Source organism: Ceratosolen solmsi, unplaced genomic scaffold, assembly GCF_000503995.2.
Source record: "Ceratosolen solmsi marchali unplaced genomic scaffold, CerSol_1.0 scaffold15, whole genome shotgun sequence".
In the NCBI taxonomy this organism is placed as follows: domain Eukaryota; kingdom Metazoa; phylum Arthropoda; class Insecta; order Hymenoptera; family Agaonidae; genus Ceratosolen; species Ceratosolen solmsi.
In genome coordinates, this window is record NW_011948434.1 from 3,722,251 (window position 1) to 3,744,906 (window position 22,656).

Below are 22,656 nucleotides of genomic sequence, written 5' to 3' on the forward strand. Positions count from 1 at the left end.
TCCCTTTTACGACAATAAAATTATCATTCATTATTTACATTCAAAATAATTGAATTTAATCGTAATATAATTATAATTATAATGTGATGGAATTAGAACTTAAAAGAATACAAGAATAATAATATTGATCCAGATAATCGCATGAATTGTAAAATCACAATATAGTATCTGAAATTATTAAGTTTACTTAAAAGCACTGTAAAACAACTCTAAAATAGTCGGTTTATATTGAAAGAAGTATTTTTGTTCGTGTCTTACCAACGCACAGGCTATTAAAATAAAAACTTCATCTTTGTATATTAAAAATTCTATAATATTTTAGTTTCAATTTTCAAGTTTGCTTGCACCCAGTAGTGAGGCATACAACGTTTTGTCATAATCATGGATACAGTTGTTCGTAAAATATTTTCTTTACTATAATGAATTATTATTTTTGAAATTTTACTTTTACGTATTATCGTCTTACACAATCAATTCGGTAAGTAATTTTTATCGTGAATTTTTAAATAACCTTTCTAATATATAACTTTACTATTATGAATTTTTCAATCGTAAAAAATATATATTCTAAATATGTAATATGCAAGCGTTTCACAATACACTTTAAAACAAATTATCGTTTCGTGTTGGAATGCAGTTTATTAAACAAAGCGACGCAGTTAATATTATCATCATATTAAATTAACTAATTTGTAAGTGCTAAATTAATTATTAAATTTATGTGATTATAAATATTGCATTAAAGAATTATTTTTAAAAACATTTGTATAATTTGCCGAAGCGATTCTACAACATCTTTTCTACACGGCTAATACGTTATTATTATAAACTTATATTGTAGACGTATATAGACGACCGAGTGCCAGTGAAAATATTGTTCAAAACTTCAAAGCAACGCTTTTGTTTGAATATGGAACACTCTATTCTATTTGTATAATATATATCTACGTAAGCAATTTATCAAATATTTATCTGAAAAATATTCAATTACATTTAAAACATTTTATTATATTTTTGTAAATACATCTTATTGATATTTTTATTAAATTTCTTTATTGTTCGACAGAATTTATACAAAATTAAAAAATTTTAAGCTATTAAACAGGAATTTTTTACTTTGTATTTTTTCATTTTTCACTTAGGAATGTTTTACTTTATTGAGTATCTATTGTAACTTTACAAAACGAAAAATTAATGTAATATGCTGCAATGCTTAAAAATACATTTATTTTTAAGCTGTGAGAAATGCCGACGATTCAGAAACATTAATGCGGAATGAATAGATAGAATTTCAAGATATATTTAAGAGTATTATGGCGCCTGCGCAAATTTCCTAATAACTTACTACAAATAATACTTATAAAAAATGAAAAAGGTCTTGTTAAAATTGTTTAACTATTATAAATAAAGTATTTCAATATAACCAATAATGTTAATCAGTGGACTAAACTCATTTAGAATAACGAAAAATTTTATAATTTAGAGCACTAGTTATGCCGAGATACTGATTACACCAAGTTAATGCTGATAATTAAAAAGTAACAAGAACATTCTCTTACTAAAAAGTACTAGACTCATTGATTGAAGGGGAAAGAAAAAAATATATAAAAGCGCTAACGCATAATCAAAATGACGTTCTTTGAGGAATTTGTTAATCGATGTAAAGAAATAATGAAACGAATCGTACATGATACGATCCCACGATGAATGATTATCTATATGGAAGTTTTAAAATTTAAAAAGCATCGATAAATATTATTATATTACAACCAATTCAACTTATAGTTTACAAAAATTTATTGCTTTTACATATTAGTTTATAATGATCTTGGAGATAATGTTTAGAAAATTTAGGAATATTCTATAAAATTATGAAAAACTCAATACAAAGCAAGAAAACATAATTTAAAATATTATTTACACTAAGATAAACAAGTTTAAGAACGACTTACTTAAACGTGTATTAAGATTTATACAATCAAATAAAACATTAATAGATTGTTGACTCTTCTACTTATTATGGCACAATCTGTTACGCTATCTAATGCAATTATAATAATAAATCTCGTATAAAATATTTAATAGAAGCAGTAAAAAATGCGAAAAAAAACTATTTTATAGAAATAATAAAATGTAAACAACTTTTTTTACATATATTTGATATTTTTATTTTAAACGGAACAGTTGTCATAAAATATTATAAAAAATTATAATCGAACGTTACGATTATAATTATTGAAAAGTGAAATAAATAAAACAAGCTATTTTCAATTACGATAAAAATTTGTCGAAGTTTCAAGAAATTTTTTGCTAATAATTTTTTTAAATAGGTACTTTAAGCGTGTAAATTATTTTTTAAATATTGCCCTGAGTTCTCTATTAAACAAAATATTAGAAACGGTTGGATAAAGGTTTAACGTTTATATTTTTAAAAATTTACAAAAATGCTCTTGATGATATTTCTAAAATCATGGTCATTAAATACGAACCTGGAAAATGGAAAAGTATATTTTTTTTTTTATGTAGGAATATGAATTTAATAAGATATAGTAAGCTATAAATTTTCTTGAAATTCTAAATTTTTAATGCAATCAGACTTTAAAATAAGGCTTGCTAATCATAAAAAGATGCTCGGCTCTGTAAAAAGTCACGTCAAAGGAATCCAAAGTCTTTCTTTTATGCAAAGATTTACAAGGAAATACGCTACTAAATATTAAATTATAACATAAACTATTTATTTATTTTACATTATATAAAAATATTATTTAATGGAATTAATGAATTTATTAAGAAAAAGTAACTTTTCATTGAATAGGTACAAATGCGTTATAAATAAACTTACAAGTAGAGTTTTAATGAACAATCGAATAATCTAGTGAACAATCGAATGATTTTCAAAATAAAATTTTTATTTAAGATTAAAAAACACAGTCTACGTCTTTTTATGTACTTTAAATATTTTAAATAAAGTTTTTAAACAAATCATAATATTATAATTTACTGTAAAGTGGGTGTATTTTTATTTCAGAATTAGTTGGAAAATTGGGAAGATGTATGAGAAATTTAAAAGAGAGCAATGAAATTTTATTTCCCTGCCAATTTGTCTCGCGAGAGACAAATGTAAAATGAATAGAAAATAGGCTATCTCTCTCTTTATGTATATATATATATATATATATATATATCTAATTCGGTCGATCTTTCTTTAAATAATCGTTTTAGCATGGTACTGGAGAAAACGCATAGGAAATTTCCACCTCTTTTCTTTTCCTTCGTAAAAATATTCGCTTCAACTATACTCACATTTTTCATCCTTCTATAAATGATAACTCGTTCCAGATTAGGGTTTTAAACGAGAAGGACCAAGGGCCGACCTTGTTTGAGGCAACGAGGCGTTTATCCATAAATGTAGATCGCACTATTATACGTAGGATCGAGATAAAGCTGTAGAAAACTACGAGCTCGCTCCTTAATCTGCTTCTTCAAGTATCTATGTAGGAGTGAATTTCCATAGAAGCTACTTTCTAGCTGCCATTGCGCAATCTTCGCTCGATGCGTATCATTGAAATGGTTATTACGCCTAATCGCGCGAGACAATACACGTGCCCATTATACAAAAAAAAAAAAAAAAAAAAAAAAAAAAAAAAAAAAAGAAATAAATAAAGAAATAAACGTAAACTTCTTCAATGTGTGTAATTGGTATTACTTCTGGTATTCTGACAAATGCAGCAACAGTTTTTTCCTCGACAAACTAATAACCCGGCTGCTTAAGAATTGATGTGACAATAAAAGATTCGAGGTGTGCTTTGTTACTTGCTACTCACCAACGATGGCAATCCCTATTTTCCATATGGATAAAATTAACAGTCACTTTGAGACGAACATTACATTAAAGATTGTACGGCTGCTAATTGTACGACTAAATTACGAAAAGAAATTGCACTCATAATAGGGCATTGGTGGAGAACTGCAGCCGAAGAAATATCCCGTATGTATGTCGACGTTATATTTCATTAGATTAAATAAAAGTGACACCTATTAGGCTGTAAATTCAAGTACTCCGAGCTCTTGATAGTACTTACGTGTAAACATGCGCTTATGAAAAACAAATGAAAACTGGAATAAAGTTTGCGACTAATATTTTCATCTAACATCACGTTCCTTTACTACTTACTATCTTCAACAGTATTTCCCGTTATTTCATCTAGCATTTACACACTTATGTGTGCAAATTATATACAATCGCGCATTCATATTAATTATAATAACAAAGAAATTCAAATACAAGCATATATAACTTCTTATTTAATATACGTCTGTATGAGCTTGAAATATAAGTAAATCAAAGGATATTTTTCTTTATAAGCATAATCAAAACTAAATATGAAAATATTGATAGAGGATATAAATAGATGGTATCATTATTTATATAAAAAATTTATAATCCTATTTAAAATTAATAACTTACATTTTCTGTTTTTTGAATGTTTGTATAATTTTATATTTTTATTTTAAATACATAAATAATGTGTCGTTGAATAAATATTAAGTATTCATTTACATTTCATGTTAACAATGCAGTTTATTATTATAAATCGAAAAGGTGAATATTTGAAGATAAAAGTAGTTGAACGATGTGATGTAAAATTACGCAAAATTATTTAAAATAAAACTAATAATAAAACTAATGTATAGAAAAATATAATATAATTTACAAATATTCTTTCTGCCAAAAGATAAATATTTTTTATTATTGAAATACTATATATACGAAATTAATAATACTTTAGAATTATATAATCTGAATAATCTTGGGAAAATGTCATAAATGTTTCAATCATAAACACTTTAAACCGATAAACTGATGGAAATATTCTTTATCATAAGATTTCATTGTGAATAATATTTCTTAAAGATTTCCGGCGTATAAAAAAACATTTGCTGACTTTAAATTGAAGACTTTATTTTACAAAATTAAATTATACAAATTTTAATATTATAAATATGATTAAAAATATCTCATGACATACAAATTGAATAGAAGAATAAATTGTATCAAATTGTATTATAATGTAAAGCAAGAATAATGCACAATAATAATAATAATAATGCACATTCGCTATAACTATAAAATGTTTTATATTTAAAATGCATATTACTAATTGAATAGAAAGTGTATAAATTATAAATTGAGTATAAATTACATATTTTGTTTCGAATAAACTACGGTTTTTATAATATAATGATTATTTATAAAAAAAAATCAATTCGTATATAACATTTATTATTCATATAACATTAATTAGTATTGAAAATTTACATTGTTTTAATTATGACTAATTAACGATTAACTTTAATCGATTGTTTAGAGACTACTTAGATTATGTAGAGATTATTATTCTATAAAAATTGTTACACAAAAAGATCTTTTGCATGCGGAAAATATTTAAAAAAAAATATATATATAAGATGTATAAATTACAAAATTAAATTAGTCGTTTAGCCTATTTATTTTAGAGGCAATCAGATGTAAAAGTGGTTTTGTATAAATAAAAATTTCTGTTTAAAAGTATTATGTAGTTGCTCGTCACACGAAAGCAATATGAAAACAAGATATCTCTGGTTAAAAAGATTCATTATTTATTTTTAAAGCACTCGCGTACACAAATAACAAAAAAATGTAGGTTTCAAAAAAAATGAAAAGCTTACAAGTACTTAAGGAAGAAGAATAATGCATGTATTTAATTTTTAAATATTCAAATATACAAAAATAATTTGAAATATTCTAAAACAATGTTAATAAATTAATTTCTTTTTATTGTTCTATCATTTTTATAGTATTCTAGATAGTCGGTTCAGACGGACGAAATTTTTTAAATTTAGAAGCTATTAAAGCTTTTTTACCAGTATAACACCATTCGTTCAATCATATATCTAATCAATCATATATATATATATATATATATATATATATAATAAAAGAATATTTTCTATTATTGAATACTAATAAAAATACTATGAACTTTTTTCTAATTACATTTGCGAAATAAAATATTTATTTTTATCTATTTATTTAGAAGTAGTTAATGTTTTAGGTCGATAAATTATAATAACAATATTATCAATTTTCGAAGCTTTTTTTAATATAACATTGTGGAATTATGTATTATGTAATTTATAATTTTTTTTCCCTTTAAAATACAAAATCTTTCTTCCTCTCTATTGACTTTAAAGGCATAGAAAATCAATGGTTTCGCATTCAACGTATTAAACTTCTTAGAACACATCATCAATTATTAAGACTTCTAAATATTATTTTTGCAATATAGTTTCAAGTATTTAATAATCGTATGTAATTATCATTGACCTCTATAAAACATATATCTACATGATAATTGAAACATACTCGCAACCAATATTCGCTTGCCAAGTGAATGTTATCCCAAAAGTATCTAAAGGTTGCGCGTTAGTTGCTCGATCACGATGATCGGAATAAAGATTTAAAGTCATGAAAGAATAATGATACTAGTATGATTTAAATAGATGAATAAAGCGAGAGCGAGAGAGAGAGAGAGAGAGAGAGAGAGAGAGAGCGAAGAGTTGGAGTTGAGGAAAATTGTTTGATCGTAAAGAGAATAAAAAATGCGGAATCATCACCAACTGTCATATAAGACTTTTGAATTATCTAAAGCTAAAACATTAATTTTTCTCCACGAGTTAATAACAATAACTTCTCTCCTGCATATCCTAATTAAGCAACAATTCACGCAAGACTTTGGTAGCGTCTCTTTAAGATTCATTTTAATTAAAGCTCACTTTAAGTCGATGAGCGTATGCTCTTTTTTATAGTTTTGAAGCGCTGTGGCTTATCCGAGAGACAATGTATCTCTGACACAGGAAATTTGCATTGATTTGGGTATATACTTACAGTCCGTGAAATATCAAAAATGTATGATCGATATTAAAGGTGGATTATTGATGTATTTAAAAAGACATTGTAAACTTGTATCAGTAAATTATTAGATTTATAAAACCAATGGCATAAAAAAAAAACATTTGTTTATATTATAAGGCATCAATAAATATTTCAGTTTGTTTTTGTACTTTGATACATTTACTTCAATAAAGCATATATCGTTTAGCTCAAAATCGTATAAAAACGTTTATTTAAAAAATTCATATTTAAATCTAATGAGAACGAGTTAATGAAAAATGTAATATTAGCTCATATGCAAATGTTATAAAAGAAAAGGTTTGTTTTCTCGTGTTAAGCAAAAAAAAAAACTACTTCTCAAAACAAAAATAAATTTTTAATATAATTTAAAGTATCTTTACAGTACAATAAGTGCAATACAGGACAATAAGTAGTTTCAATATAACAAGAATAATTTTAAATCCTCATATTTATAACCATAATGTTAGATAAACTACATTTATGTATCGAACCCTTTTTAAAATAAAACTAAATTCATAAAAATTAAGTTTTTAACTTTAATTAAAAAATGAAAGATCTAATTTGGAAAAACAAAACGATATTACGATCAATCTTCATTATTATAAGAATAAGAATAATAATAAGAATAAAAAGTAAATAAGATATTAACTATAATATAGTAGTATTGGTATGGTAAAATACTATATCTCACGTATTTAGAACTAATTTTAAATATTTAAAAAATACATAAATATAAGGATACATAATAAAAATCATGTTTTAAAAAATAATTCTATAAATTAATCAATTCAGAATTAGAAATATTATGCAGAAAAACAATTGTCGATATAAGCTGTGCTAATATTAATAAAATAAGGGATATAATTAATATAAAAATTATTAACTATATCACAGTTGCCTATTAGATTTTTCACAAACAAAATATTGCGGTGATATGTGCACTTGCGTGCATACATGGCTAGTATTCGTAATTGTCGCTACTAATAATTATTAATGTAATTGTTAAAATTGAATTAATTCAATAATATTACAACAATTATGAAAACATAATTAATTGATATTAATACATATTTCATTTAAAAAAAAAAAAAAAAAAAAAAAAAAAAAAAAAAAAAAAAAAAAAAAAAAAAAAAACCATAGTTTTATTATATGCGATAAACTTTCTGAAATAATTATTTTATTAAATAATGAGTGCAAGCATACACAATGTTTTATAGACATTTATTTCTATAAGCATTTACTGCACTAAAAATATATATTAATCTACATTCCAATAAATTTATTTATAAATTTAAATTTTTATTTATAAAAGCAAATTTTATAGCATTAAAAACATTAAAAAATATAATACATACATCCAAATATTTGTTAAAAATATGGAATAAAATGAAATGATCGAATCTATTATTAATGAATAACATATGAATAATATACTTGAAATGAATCAGTATTACAAAATAATTAGATTAATGTTACAAGCCTCATTACATAAATTAGTCGTAAATTATTTTTTACACTTTTAATGTCAATGTGTTTTAGAAATTTTCAATTATTAACGTTCGTTTAAAATTTTAAAAACTAATTTAAATTGGACCGCTCTTAAATTTTCGTCTCAAATTTTTATTACAAATTACATGATCGATGTAGTACATTTGTTCCTGAATAAATTGCAATTTAGTTTTTAAAATTTTCATTTTTTCCTGATGTACTTCAGCCGCAAAATCCAATTGCATTTTGTAAAGTTTCATTTTCTTCTCGTGTTCTTTTCGTTTTAATTCAAGTTCTTCGTGAGATTGTACTTCAAAGGTTTTTAAGAGTTCTATATCAAAATCATTTAGATCTAAGGGACGCTTTCTTATGTCTACTACATCTTGATCATCATAAACAGTAGTATTAAATACATCATTATCGTGTAATAAATAATCATCAAAATTTTCAATATTAAATAATTCACTAAAAAATTATTTTAATAACTTTTTTTAACGATACGAAATACACCGATTTTTCAACATTATCTTACTTACCCATTTATATTTACGTACTGTATTTCATCTTTATTGTAATCTTTAATATCATTTTTTACTTCAAAATCATCCTGTAAAAGATTATTAAATCCAAAATGATTAATTAACTGTCATTAAAATATCTATCCATTTATTTTTATTTATTTATTAAAAATTATCGAAATTTAATGTTTATTGTGAGGGAATTAAAGTAATTCTGCATAACCGTTATTATCATTTTTTTTTTTTTCTTTCACTTTCATTGTAATATTAATTTCTTAACTACAAAAATCTAAAAATTATTTGTTTTAGCCACGGCACTAGTGACAGCGATTGAGGGAAGTGTAAAAATGCAGTTCTCAGTAAATATTAAAATGAAATATTTCAATGGGGCAAATAATTAAAATAGACATATTGAAAAAAATTAATACGGACCACAATGTCGAAATTTTCCACACTATTCTTACTGTCGTTATGTTCTTCTTCATTTTTGTCTTTTAAAATGATCGAGTTATTATCGTCCTTCTGCCATTCAATATATGCGTCACGAATCTCTTTCCAATCGTGATTTATCTCGTAGCCCAACTCTTGCCATTTTTCCTCGTTTTCCAGTATCTTTGTATCCAAGGAATTTTTCATAATAAAAAGCAATATATGTTTTTTTTCTTCAAGTGAAAAACTCGACATAATTTTATTGATTTTATAAGGTACGAACTTTTCAAGTGAACTCAATTACACGAGAAGTTCGAGACAGAATAAAAAAAAAACCGTTAATAAATACTTACAAAGTAGAATAAGAATATTTGTTGTGTGTGTGTGCGTGCGCATATATATTAAATATATATATATATATAAACACGCGCGCGCGCGCGCTAACTTCATGTCGTAAAAATTTTATTTCGTCTTTCCGCAATTAAAGTTAAATTACTACTAAATTACCACTAATTAAGTTAAATATCCATACATATAGATATTATGCTATAAATAGTCCTATTTAATTTACAAAATCTTTTATTGTTCCCATTTATACAAGTAAGGTTTATTTTACATTTAACGACTTAAAATTGGAACCTTTTGATCAAATACATACACACGATAGTTTATTTGTTGAGGTGCGAGGGATGAGCAGAAATTTGTTAATTTGAGAGAAGACATGAATTTGAAGAATTAGACAGTGATAAATTTAGTCACAAGGCGTCGCTTTGATCGTTGCAATTGTACAGAGGCGAAATTGGTAAACAGAATCCGGTTTTCGACCGCCGTATTACACTAATAATGTAATGTAAATACATGCATATGCGCATTATTGTATACGCGCATGTACGCATGTGCACATGTATATATAATAATGGGAGCGCTCGTGCGTATGCGCGTATAACACTCCATTGGACACATTTAACTATCTAACAATATTGCAAGAACAATCTTGAAGGAAAAAAAAAATATGTAATCATATCGTTTTCTCAAAGCCGTCAATGCACTATGTGTGCATGCAATTTTACTGTTTATTCAATTAATAATGCGATTAGGCTATTAAATGGCTTAAACCCTAAACAGTCCACCGTAATCTAATTGAGCATTCGAGCGACGAATGCTGTTTTAAACGAATTAGCCGTAAATATAAGACGTCTCTACAAAGTAATTTTATTACAACGGTATAAGTATCTTAGATTCTATACTTCTTCTCTCACGCATACAATGCAGAGAACATAAAAATTATTAAAAAACAGAAGGAAAAACGACGAATGATCTTTCGCTCTGCTTTGCAGTGGTGCTTGCTACATATTTCATACGGTCAATGGATATTAATGCATACTGTGCAATTTTTTCTCTCAAGTGTTGGCTTTTGCAAAGTGTATCCGAAGTCCAGACCTTTCTCCTTTTCCACCTACACGCAAATATTTTTACATACTTGCGTTGCAGAACTTTGCAAAAAAAGAGAAAACCTGCGGTAGTTAATTGACGTTCTCTTGTGTGGGTGATCTGGAATATCAATTGTCAAACTTTCATTACAAAGTTAAAATATTATCTTGAAGCTTTTTCATTTATCTGGCAATTTATAGCTTTATAAAGCTTAGCTAAATAAAATGAAAAGAATAAAGTTATTGTTAATTGCTTAAGACGACATGGGAAGAAATGGTCAGTTATTGAGGTTACAAAAGTGCGCAAGAATAATCTGCGAAGCCCTAATACAGTTCGTTGCTATGCTGTGAAGAAACTTTAATTTTTACTTCTATTCCATTATAAGTGTGAAAGTCTTATTGAAACTAAAACTGGTAAGCTCCATATTTAAATTTTATTTAATTTTAAATTTAAATTTAGCAAGTTACTTCATATTTGAGTTAAGCCTATTTAATCCATTTTCATACTATTTTAGATAAAGCTGACTATGTATGAAAATAGCTAGACAACGAGAAGCTGGAAATTGTAAGAATGCATTTTTCTGTGCCAGATACGCAAGAACTTATCGACGAAGCTGGCAATGCATATTTGGTAATTTTTATATCACTGAGCTTTCAGGTCTTTTTATATATTAATATAAATAATTTAGTAATTTAATTCTTATTACATTTTTAGTTAACCATATATCGATATTTTAAATGAATGAAATTAAGCCATAAGACTTATAAAGTCAATTTCAACTTAAAATTATAATTAAAAAAAATTGTAATACTTTGTTTATTAATTATAAAATTATTATTATAGGGTTATAATGTGCATATCAATGGTTTATTTCATTGTACCGTCAGATACAAACAGCTTCATAATCTCCACGAACAGTTGACAAAGGATTTGGAAGTACCTTTACCATCTTTTCCTCCAAAGAAATTTTTTCCTTTAACAATCAATCAACAAGAAGATCGACGATTATCGTTAGATAAATATATTCAAACAATTGGTCAAAATACAAATATTAATAATTCTGAGCTTCTAAACGGTTTTCTACTGAGTGCTCAGTTAGAGAGCGCTGCAGGCTTGATTAAAGATGATAATATTGATATCTTCCTGTTAAATGGTACGAAAATTAATCTTGATGTTTCGATAGCCGAAAATTCTGGTCATATTTTAAAGGTAAAATTTAATCCAATATTACCTTTAACTTTAACGAAAACATTCCATCAAATTCTGTTTTCTATTACAGAAAGTATGCAAGCAAATTAAATTGGATGAACGATTTTGTCCATATTTTTCGTTATTTATTGTTTTTCAAGATGGAGATAATTTCATTGGTAGATATTTGTTTATGTAAAGTAGTAATTTTGTTAACCTTGTACTTATATTTTCATATATTTAACTATTTAGTTCTACGAAAACTTCAAGATTTTGAATCGCCTATTATCACCCAAAAAAATATACATAAAGTTGGCACTAAAATAATATTAGGAAAATGGTATTGGGATGTTGGATTTGATTTAGAATTAGTTAATGATTCGGTAGCTTTAAATTTATTACATATCCAAGCAATGGCTGAAATAGAAAGAGGTTGGATTCCTACGACAAAAGAACTTAAGTATCGTTTGAATAATTTACAAGAGCATAATAAAAAAGAAGTAAGTTTATTAATGCTAATACACTGTACTTTTCTGCAGAAAACCAGTACCGTAATCATTACCATCGTAGCAAATAATATACTAGTAAATAAAAATAAAAAAAAATATTACTTCAACGAATAAACTATTTACATGAAAAAATTGTCATTTTTTGATGAATATTTTTTATAATGTATTGATTTTTCTATAATTATGAATTATCACTTTAAAAAGTATTCATGTTGAGATTTAATTTCAGTATTTAGAAATTGTTCAATCGTTAAAATACTATGGTTATATTCAATTTGCACCTTGCCAATGTGATTATCCAGAAACTGGTTCAAAAGTTTTAGTATCTATTGGAAAAAATGAATTAAACATAAGAATTTCTTCAATTGAGAATGCAGAAGAAGAAATTGGATTTAAAGTTACTAGAATGCGTTGTTGGCGCATTACAACACTTCACGAGGTAAAATTACGTGTTTAAATACTTGTAGAGCTTGATAGTTTTCAATTTTGATCAGTATCTTCAAAATTTTAAATGTTTTTTAATTTCCTTGATGAATTTTTGTTTAGTATTACCATGTGTTATTATTGAAATAATATATTTAATATTAAGTTACGATTTATATACGTATGTGTGTGTGTGTGTGTGTGTGGTAGGGAAGTGACAGACACGAAGAAACATCTGACTGCAGTCTTGAATTATCATTTGAATATTTAATGGCGAAAGATCATTTACAGTGGATAACAATTTCTTCAGAACAAGCTATATTAATGTCTGTATGCCTACAATCGATGATCGATGAGCTTTTATTAAAAAATGTTGGAGGCATTAAAAATCAAGTAGAAACTGGAAAGACATGGACGTATATTACAAGAGATGGTCATAGTCGAACTGTCATAGGTTCTTTATCAGCAGAAACTTTCAACAGAAACTTGAAAGTCGGTTAAGTTCTTTTTACCCTGGTAAAAATTATATATGGCAAAAAGTTTTATAAAAAATTTTTATTTTTATAGGAAAATGATATCAATACTTGTGTAAAAACAGAGCCAATTATTAAAAAAATCACAGATAGGTTTTCTGCTACAAAAGTTAGAAAACCAATGTTGGTCAAACCATCTATGTACCAAGAACAAAGGCATAATATTGACGGAGATTTATTAGAAAACAATGCATTTTGTATGATAGGCGATGATGATCTATAAAAAAGAACTATAGATTACTTCACAATTCCATACTAGTTATTTATATACTTTTTCATAAATTTAAATTATGAAGTTAATAAAATTTGATATAATGGTTTTAATTGAGCTTTAATTAAGCTACTAATGATACTAAAATTTTAATTATTTAAAAACGAATGAGTAAAATATAAACAAGTCAAAAATGTTAACTCAAACAGTAATTACACATTAAGAAATTGATAATCAAAACTTATTAATAATATATAATATTTTTACATAAGTATAATAAAACGTCTCGAATTTTTTTGTAATTTTTATAATAGATGAAAATATTTTTTCGTATAAAATTGTTCTGATTAAAATAAACATATAATAAAGCTAATCGAATTATTACGATGTGTGAAAAAAAAAATAAATACACCAGTGGCCAAATTATTTATATATACATATACGTATATATATATATATATATATATATATATATATACATACATATATACATATATTTATATTTATTTGTGCATCTACGCATGTATGTATGCATGTATATGCATGCATAAATGCATAAAGTAAAATTATATTTAAAAATGATGTGAAAGATACTCAGATCATTCGATACTTTTAGTGTTTGCGGTTGTACATAACAGTGCCTGGAAGTAGGGATCAGATTAAGAAAAGAATTGTTTCTTATATATTTAATCATAGAAGTTTAAAGAATATCGTACATTTTTTAATAATCATTCGATGTCGATAATTTAAATAGTAACCATATAATTAAAATTTTTTAATTCAAAAGTTTGAAAAAAATGTTTGATTTAAATAACTTATTTTATCTGAACTACCTCGCTTGTAAATAAAATATTCACTTCTGTGTTAATAACATGATGTAATTGTATTGTTACATACTTTCGAAATATGTCATGCATTTATCTTCGACATTGTGAGATTATAATGAAATAAAATTCCTGAAAGTAAGTCAATTAAGAAACAATTTTGGCATACATATCATGACAGTTTCAGTAGAAATTGTTAATTTCAATGTGATAGAGACACTGTATCATTATTTGTTAAACGAAATAAATGAAATTTTATACAACTTATTCAGAATTCAAAATTAAAATCTCTCGTGTAATATGTACTTCAGCACACAATTATGTGAATTATAAATGCGCATGCATGCTGAATAAAAATGAATTGTAACATATGATGCTATAACTGCCGCTTGTTGTATAAATCAAATATTAATAAATTTATATATTCTTATTTGTAAATTATGAATGCATTTATTTTAACATCCACTTTATATTAATTATCATAATCAGTAAATAAGGTTTAAGAAAAATAAATAATTTGCACAAAATGCATTACTATTTTATAATTTTTCATTCATTTTTTTTTTTTTTTGTTTTTTTTTTGTTTAAAGCAATTAGTTTCACAAAATTCTATATTTAATTAATGGTTGTTTGTTTTCTTCTTCTTCTTTTTTTTTTTTTTTTTATGTAATACAATGTTTGTCTTATTGACATTTTATAGATTTTTCGAAAATAAGTTGATACAATGTTCGACGTTTCATTTAATAAGTTTTATATAGAAACCTTATTGTAGATCGAGAAGGCGCATGGTTTATTCATTTCTATATCAAAAATATGTTATTATTTTATTACGATTGTTTTTCAAATGAATGTACGGTAAAGTTTCAGTTCTTGTTATAAATGCTCACACGACATACTTATATTTCTCTTATTTTTATTTTACTTTGTAAACGTTAAAAAAAAATTCAATTGTGTTCAATAATTTATCCACTCAATAAATCAAACAAAAAACAAAATCTAAATGTTAATTATAACACTAAATAATAATATATTATTATAATAAATCTATCACTGCGACTTTCTCGTTAAAAAAAAAAAAAAAAAAAATTTATAATAATATATACAACTAATGTTGTAACAATACCTCAAAAACACTTTATCTGCATGATTACACGTCGCATAAAATATACAAAATTCATCGTTGTATTCTTTACCATAAGATTTCTGTTTTTCTTTTATTGCGCTGATTTAACAATACGATTAATCTCAGACATTTTCGAATACATTTGTAACAAGGAAGACTAATACTAAAAAAATGTTTCGCTTTCGATAATTTCTGTTTATGCGCATGTTTTGTTCTTATGAAAGAATACAGTTGTTTCCTCGAAAATGAGGCGATACATTAATATACATCTACAAGAAAGACGTTCACACAGGGTTTACTCGCAAAAAAATTACATAAAAACAAAAAAATAAGTTAAGTGCGTAGTTGTCATTATTAGGCAAATTTCTTTACTATATATGGCGGTAGAAAGCGATTAATTCCCAATGCAATGTGTTCTTCTTTTCTATATTAAATTAAAGTAAGATTTTTCCCATTTAAGTTGATCAGTAAAAAAATACTTATATGGGAATTGTCTGGAGTTTAATGCCAACTTTTGAATACATCATTATAATTTGTTATAATTATCATTTGTATAAATAAAAGTTTGACGATTACTACTCCAGTATTAAATATACTCAGTATACAAACAAAATATTTGTTGTTTCGCTTTGTTTTTAATCTCACATTTTTCGCATTTCAATTAATTAATATTGAATAAATAAAATATATATTCACTATTCTCTATAATAGCGTATAATCTCAATATTCAAAATTTTAGATACTCTCAAAAGATTCTAAATATGTAAATGTCATCATCTTTCTAATGTTTTATTGGTTTCCCATTGTGACATAAGGTGCGCTTAAATACCTTTAAACGAAAGTATTACGGTACCTAAGTATTATAAAGCATATATTATATTATAAGAATTACAGCTTAATAATAATATAATTTAACTGAGCTAATCATTTGCATACAATTGTATAGCAATAAAATAAATAGCATATGATGCAAGAAGAAAGACAAATTTTAATTCAATCACCTACCCATCAATACTACCTAAATATAAGTTCTGATTTACTGGAATTTGAATTGAATTGAAATTCTTTGTTTTATAATTATTCTAAAAATCCCAGAGACAATTATTTTCAATCCTTGTATAAATATTTAAAATTCACGTCAATTTACAAATTATCTTGCATTAAAAAGTAATCATACACTTCAACGAACAATTTTTAAAATGAGAAGAAATTTTGCAATGGAAAGTTAACATCATCGACAAGGATTCGCCATTGTCGTTAGAATTCACATTTTCCATTTAAACGTAATATCAACCATAAAAACAAATAGTTGACTCTATCGCTTGATTTGATTTTTATTGAAAGAGATATTTATTAATCTAAAACAACTACGAAATTTTGTAACATTTATGGCACGATTTGAAATTATTATCCGAGTTTGTAGTAGAAGCTTAAGGATCAAAATGCAAAATTTTAAAACTTGAATTCGAAGTCCAAAGTGACTTACAATTAAATAAATTGAAGAAAATTATAAATAAAACATATTTCAATAGTAATTTTACATCGGTATGGCGAAACGTGTGTGCTGAATGGCTTGTAGTAAAGAAATTTTGATTAAATTAAATTAAATTTAAAATTATCGAAATTAAAGTTATAAATTATCACGAATGCAAACAAATAAAGAGTTCGAATCGATGGAATGTAATTCAAACGATTAGTTTAGAAAACTATAAAAAAAAGTAAGAAAAGTACCAATAACCCCTTATATTTCTCATTGCATTAGAATCAAGTGAAATTGGATAAGATCGAGTTGAAATATGCAGCAATTCATTAAATATAATACAGCAAACAATTTGGCAACGAATTTTTTATAATTAATAAATTAATTATTAATTTCAACATAGGAATATAAACTGAAATAGGTAAGTGATTTGATTCAATAATAGGAATTGTCCTATTTACATTCCTACTCGGCTCCAAGAAAGTAAATTTTGATATATATATAGTTTTTCCACCATTTCATCGTTTATTTAATTTTTACCTAATTACTCAAATAATTAACTTTAAACAGTTAAACTATTTACACTGTTACAATGACTTATAATACCCAGGGTACTCTTTATAAGTACTTTTTATAATATCTTGCGGATGGATTTTATAATACTCGTGAATGGCGGATTTTTAATCGCGCCTTACGCCATACCATATTTTAAATTGTTTTACAGTTAAATCAAAAGTTGGTATTAAACCAAAAGATTCATTCTTCTTTAGGTTTACTTTAATTTTAGACCCAACATGAACGCAATCGCGTAATATTTAAAAACAACATTGTTATTTGAGATAATATTATGTATATATCACCGAAATGCATTAAAGAAAATTCATTTAAATTATTGCTATAAAAAAGGCAATCTGATAAAAACCTAACGGCTCGACATATAAAATCTATCCTGATTTTTCAAAGACTTCCTTTCACATTAGGATTTTTCTTCTCGCCTCTATTATACTATAAATATTATAAAAAATTTTTTCGTGCAAAATTAGCAGTCTAGCTGTCATATATACATACGCATCGATATACATCAATGTGTTATTATTTTTTTCTCTAATCCGCTAAACGGCATTATATCAAGTATTATATTTCTATAAGAATAGTATATTTAACAATAACTACGTTCAAGTAATAAAAAATTAAGTATTATCGTAGTTCTTCTTATCTGAATCATGTAAAACAATTTACACTGGTGACGTGAAATTATTGGCTAGTATTCCTTTATATTCCTTTCATTCACTGATTTCGTAAGGAAAAAGCTTTATTAATATCTCAACGATATTGTTTTTTTTCTTGCGAAGTCAGAACTGTGATTATAGAATATCTATGTATTTATACATCTGTACACCATCGGATCTATCACACGCGTTTCATATTTAATTAAAAAGTTCCTAACCATTAAAAATTTTGTTGGCGCTTTCGTTTTGTATCCATGGCATCGAGGATAGGTTGTCTTTTAGTTTGATACCTTTTTTTCAATTCGTTTATTTCTTTCTCCAGTTCATCGTCAAGATTCTCCATTCTCTGTTGCAATTCTTCGAAAGAAAGAAACTTCAACTGTCAAAAAATGCATTAACTGTTATATTTCCAAAATAAACAATAACTGATTATAAAATAAAGGAAACAATAGTTATTGCTTACAAAATCAAATTCACGTTCATTAAATACATTTTGTATTTTTGATATGTTGTTAAGAGGCTGTTCTGGCATTGGATGTGAAATTTGATTTAATTGTAATTGTAAATGGCTTTGAAACCTCTGTGATTCTAATGGACTTTGTACTTCTGGTTTAGTTTCTAATTCAAGACTTTGTACCAAATGTATTTGACCGTTTCCCTAATAAAAAACATAAAAAAAAAAAAAAAAAAAAAAAAAAACAAACAAACAAACAAACAAAAACTTTAATTAAAGAACATTTACTTATTATTATTTAAACTCACTTTTTCCACTTCTGGTGATTCTTTTTTATCAAAATGGTCAAGAAATAAAGGACGATACTTTTTTCCTGATTCAACTGATCCAGTATTGTGCCCTGTTAAATAAATTATATCACTACTTAACTTGCGCCTTAAACAATTACCACTAACTTCTTTAATACGTACATGTAATTTTCAATAGTTAAAAAAAAATTTATAATTTATAATCTAATAATCGTTAAGTAGTTTTTTAATTGATGCAAAGAGATAAGAAAGTTAGATTTCACATACTTTTCATCGTTGCTTCGGTATCAGTATCACTATTTATAACCATTGTCCCTAAATCCAGCATAGCCGAAGTAAGTGTTCCTGTATCTAGAAGATCATGACTTGGAACCAATGTTCCTTGATCTTCCGGCAATGGTTTCATAGTTCCCGTACAATCGTCATCGTCCTTTAATTAAAATATATATTCTTTATAAGGATTTCCTAAAAAAGTATGCGTAAAAGTGAATGAGAGATTACCGAGTCATCGGCATTATTTTGTCCCTTAATCGCTACATTATTTATTATATGAGCACGATTAGTACTTTGTTTCTCTCGGATTTCATGTGCATCCGTGATCATTTGACTAAGAATACTTGGCTGTTTTGCGTTGCCTAAAATAATATCGTAAAAATTTAAATATAAAAATACAATCATAAAAATTTTTAAAGCGAACATTAAACGTCAGAAATGACCTATGAATTCGTGATTCAGTAATTCACTAGCAGTTGCTCTTTCCTCGGGATTTTTGACAAGGCACACACTAACAAAATCGATAAATTCTGGACTCCATTGATCAGGTTCTCTGAAACTAGGTGGTGGTTTTGTTGGAATCATAAAAATTGCTCGCATTGGATGAATATCACCATAAGGTGGCTTGCCTTCAGCCATTTCAAGAGCTGTTATACCGAGGGACCAAATATCTGCTACACAATCATATCCTATTTCTTGAATAACTTCTGGAGCCATCCAAAACGGAGTTCCAATAACTGTATTACGTTTTGCCATTGTATCCTATAGAAAATATAATTTACAAGTCTGTCACATTTATATTATAATGTTGAGTTTTATTCTCAAACATTCGTCATAATTCTTGTTTTAGGCTCCCCTAAAGCGCGAGATTAAACAAAATTAATGTTTAGAAAAATTCTCCTGCACTTACTGTTAATTGACCCGCAACACCAAAATCAGCTAACTTAGCGTGTCCTTCATTATTCAATAATATATTTCCCGCCTTAATGTCTCTGTGTATTTTTCTTCTTAAATGCAGATATTCCAAGCCTTTTAACGTATCACTTAAAATTGTAGCAATCTCGTCCTCTTGCAATGTTTTCTTTCTTAACCTCATAATATCACTAACAGATCCAGCACCACAATATTCCATTACAATCTATTAAAGCATAAAATTGTAACGTTAAAATCCATAGAGGAATACAATATTTAGAACGCATTGTCATATAAAATTTTAATTTTCCAATGATTCAACTACTTGTTAAATATGAATTCGTATATCGATTTATAAATATATTTTACAAATATATTTCATTGTATTGGCGTTGGTTTCTAATTTTAAAAATTATTTCTATAATAATATTGCTATATTATGAATGCATACCCATAAATCAGTATTTTTGAAATAGCTTCCATAATATTTGACTACATAAGGAGAATCACATTGCTGCATGATAGAAATTTCCTTAATAATTTCTTGAAGATCGGTATCGACAGGCACTTGCTTAATTGCAAGCACTTGACCACTTTCTTTATGTAATGCCTTATATACAGATCCATATGACCTACAATTAATAGAATATTAAGTTCATACTTGAGCATTCTATTATTATTATTATTATTATTATTATTATTATTATTATTATTATTATTATTATTATTATTATTATTATTATTATTATTATTATTATTATATCTATATTATATCTATAATATATTTCAAATTATCGTTTAAAACTATCAAATAGCAATAGAGGATGTTAATCTTGTATAGTAATTTAAAAATCAAACAATAGGGAAAACTTTAATACAGATATTAACAGAGGATAATTATACTTTTCATTATTTTAAATAGTATGCAAAATAAGTAATATTTTAATGTTAGTTGGCACGCATTTGGCAACAGACTAATTACTTTATCTATTTGTATTATATACTCACCCCTCTCCTAATTTACATATTATATCAAAGACTTCCTCTGGTTGTCTCGTTAAGCTCTCTTCTGATAACTTCTTAAGTTCGCTAACAATATCAAACATTGATTAATTATAAATTATTGTTAAATTTAAATTAATAAAAATAACCAAAGTATCATATAAAAAGTAAAACATAAAAAATAGCTGTTAATTTACACGACGTTTAAAAAGATATTTAATTCTAAAGCATCGAAAAACATAAATGCAAAGAAGATGTATTACAAAATTGAAAAATAAGCTTTGTATACACCATGAGGCGTTAATCCAAAGTATTCTTACTAATTAATCACCAATTGAAATGACCCACTCTCAGAATGACTTATTAATGCATAAAATGATTTGTCCTCCCTCTAAACAACTTACACAGTTTACTCTTGAAATTCGTTATAAATGGTAGGAAACTATATTGTTTTTATTAGAAGCTTTGAAAAATTTGTAATAATTATCGAACGACGTAAATAACCGGACAATAGAAAAATCAAAAGCTATGAAACATTCAGGTTTTTTTTCTTCTCTCTTTCTTTTTTTATTTTTTTGTTTTTGTTTTTGTTTTTGTTTTTTTCTTTTTTTCTTTCATTTAGAAGGTGAGAGAATAATGCAGGTTAACAAAGAGGAACTCGGTGGACGTAAAGAAATTCGCTTCCATCACGGGAAAGACGAGCATCTTTGACAAAGCAGTGTCGTCAATGGCATTTTTAAATTGGATATTCAAACTTACGCAATTATGAAATTCAATAGTCAAACGTATGTATTTACGGAACATGTCTCTTGGTATTAAAATAAAAGAAAAAAAAAAGGGAGAAGAAAGGGAAAATTAAGTACCTCTTAGAAGACATCTTCGCCTTTTACGTCAACACGTCGCCTCGCGAGGCAGCGCTCAATTTTCTTTCTCAAAAGCACATACAAAGCGCGACGCGAAGAGCCGACAGGCTCAAATGTTCGTCAGCGCAGAAATTTAATTTGACATTTTCGACGAATGTTGATTGATATATATATATTACATTTTTATATTGAATTGTAAATGCAATCAGAGAGGCCGAAACATTGAAAATCCAATCCGACCGTCGGTCATTATAGATGGCGGTTCGTCGTGCTCGCGTTCTCAAACACATCGGGGGTGGGACACGTCTCTTTTTGGTTATACAGGGCACATTTAAAATTAGACACTTGAAAACTTAAATAAGAAATACAAAAATTCAAATACGTTCAACCATTAAATCAGCGTGCTCCATTCAGCCGAACTTCTCCTCATTGAAAATCAATGGCCGCCTGCGACGAAAATTATCTTCCAATTCAGTCCGCTCTCTGTTTTATCGACTATAATA

The 22,656-nt window shown here is 26.1% G+C and overlaps 2 protein-coding genes across 2 annotated transcripts; one reads left to right on the forward strand and one right to left on the reverse strand.

Annotated features, from left to right (window-relative positions):
* The first annotated feature begins 10,602 nt into the window (after window positions 1-10,602).
* On the forward strand, window positions 10,603-13,857 carry Snx17 (sorting nexin 17). The gene is made up of 8 exons (XM_011502838.1): window positions 10,603-11,234; window positions 11,336-11,451; window positions 11,665-12,030; window positions 12,101-12,188; window positions 12,262-12,509; window positions 12,748-12,957; window positions 13,152-13,433; window positions 13,509-13,857. Exons 2-8 carry the CDS (start codon window positions 11,392-11,394, stop codon window positions 13,695-13,697), a joined length of 1,443 nt encoding a protein of 480 aa, XP_011501140.1. The 5' UTR covers window positions 10,603-11,234; window positions 11,336-11,391; the 3' UTR covers window positions 13,698-13,857.
* A 4,270-nt stretch (window positions 13,858-18,127) lies between these two features.
* hpo (serine/threonine-protein kinase hippo) lies at window positions 18,128-22,314 on the reverse strand. Its single transcript, XM_011502839.1, has 10 exons — window positions 22,154-22,314; window positions 21,297-21,377; window positions 20,740-20,920; window positions 20,287-20,514; window positions 19,820-20,138; window positions 19,605-19,738; window positions 19,371-19,533; window positions 19,104-19,195; window positions 18,805-18,999; window positions 18,128-18,720 (listed from the first exon to the last, which is right to left on the reverse strand). The coding sequence occupies exons 1-10, from the start codon at window positions 22,165-22,167 to the stop codon at window positions 18,562-18,564; spliced, it is 1,566 nt and encodes a 521-aa protein (XP_011501141.1). The 5' UTR covers window positions 22,168-22,314; the 3' UTR covers window positions 18,128-18,561.
* Between the last annotated feature and the right edge of the window lie 342 nt (window positions 22,315-22,656).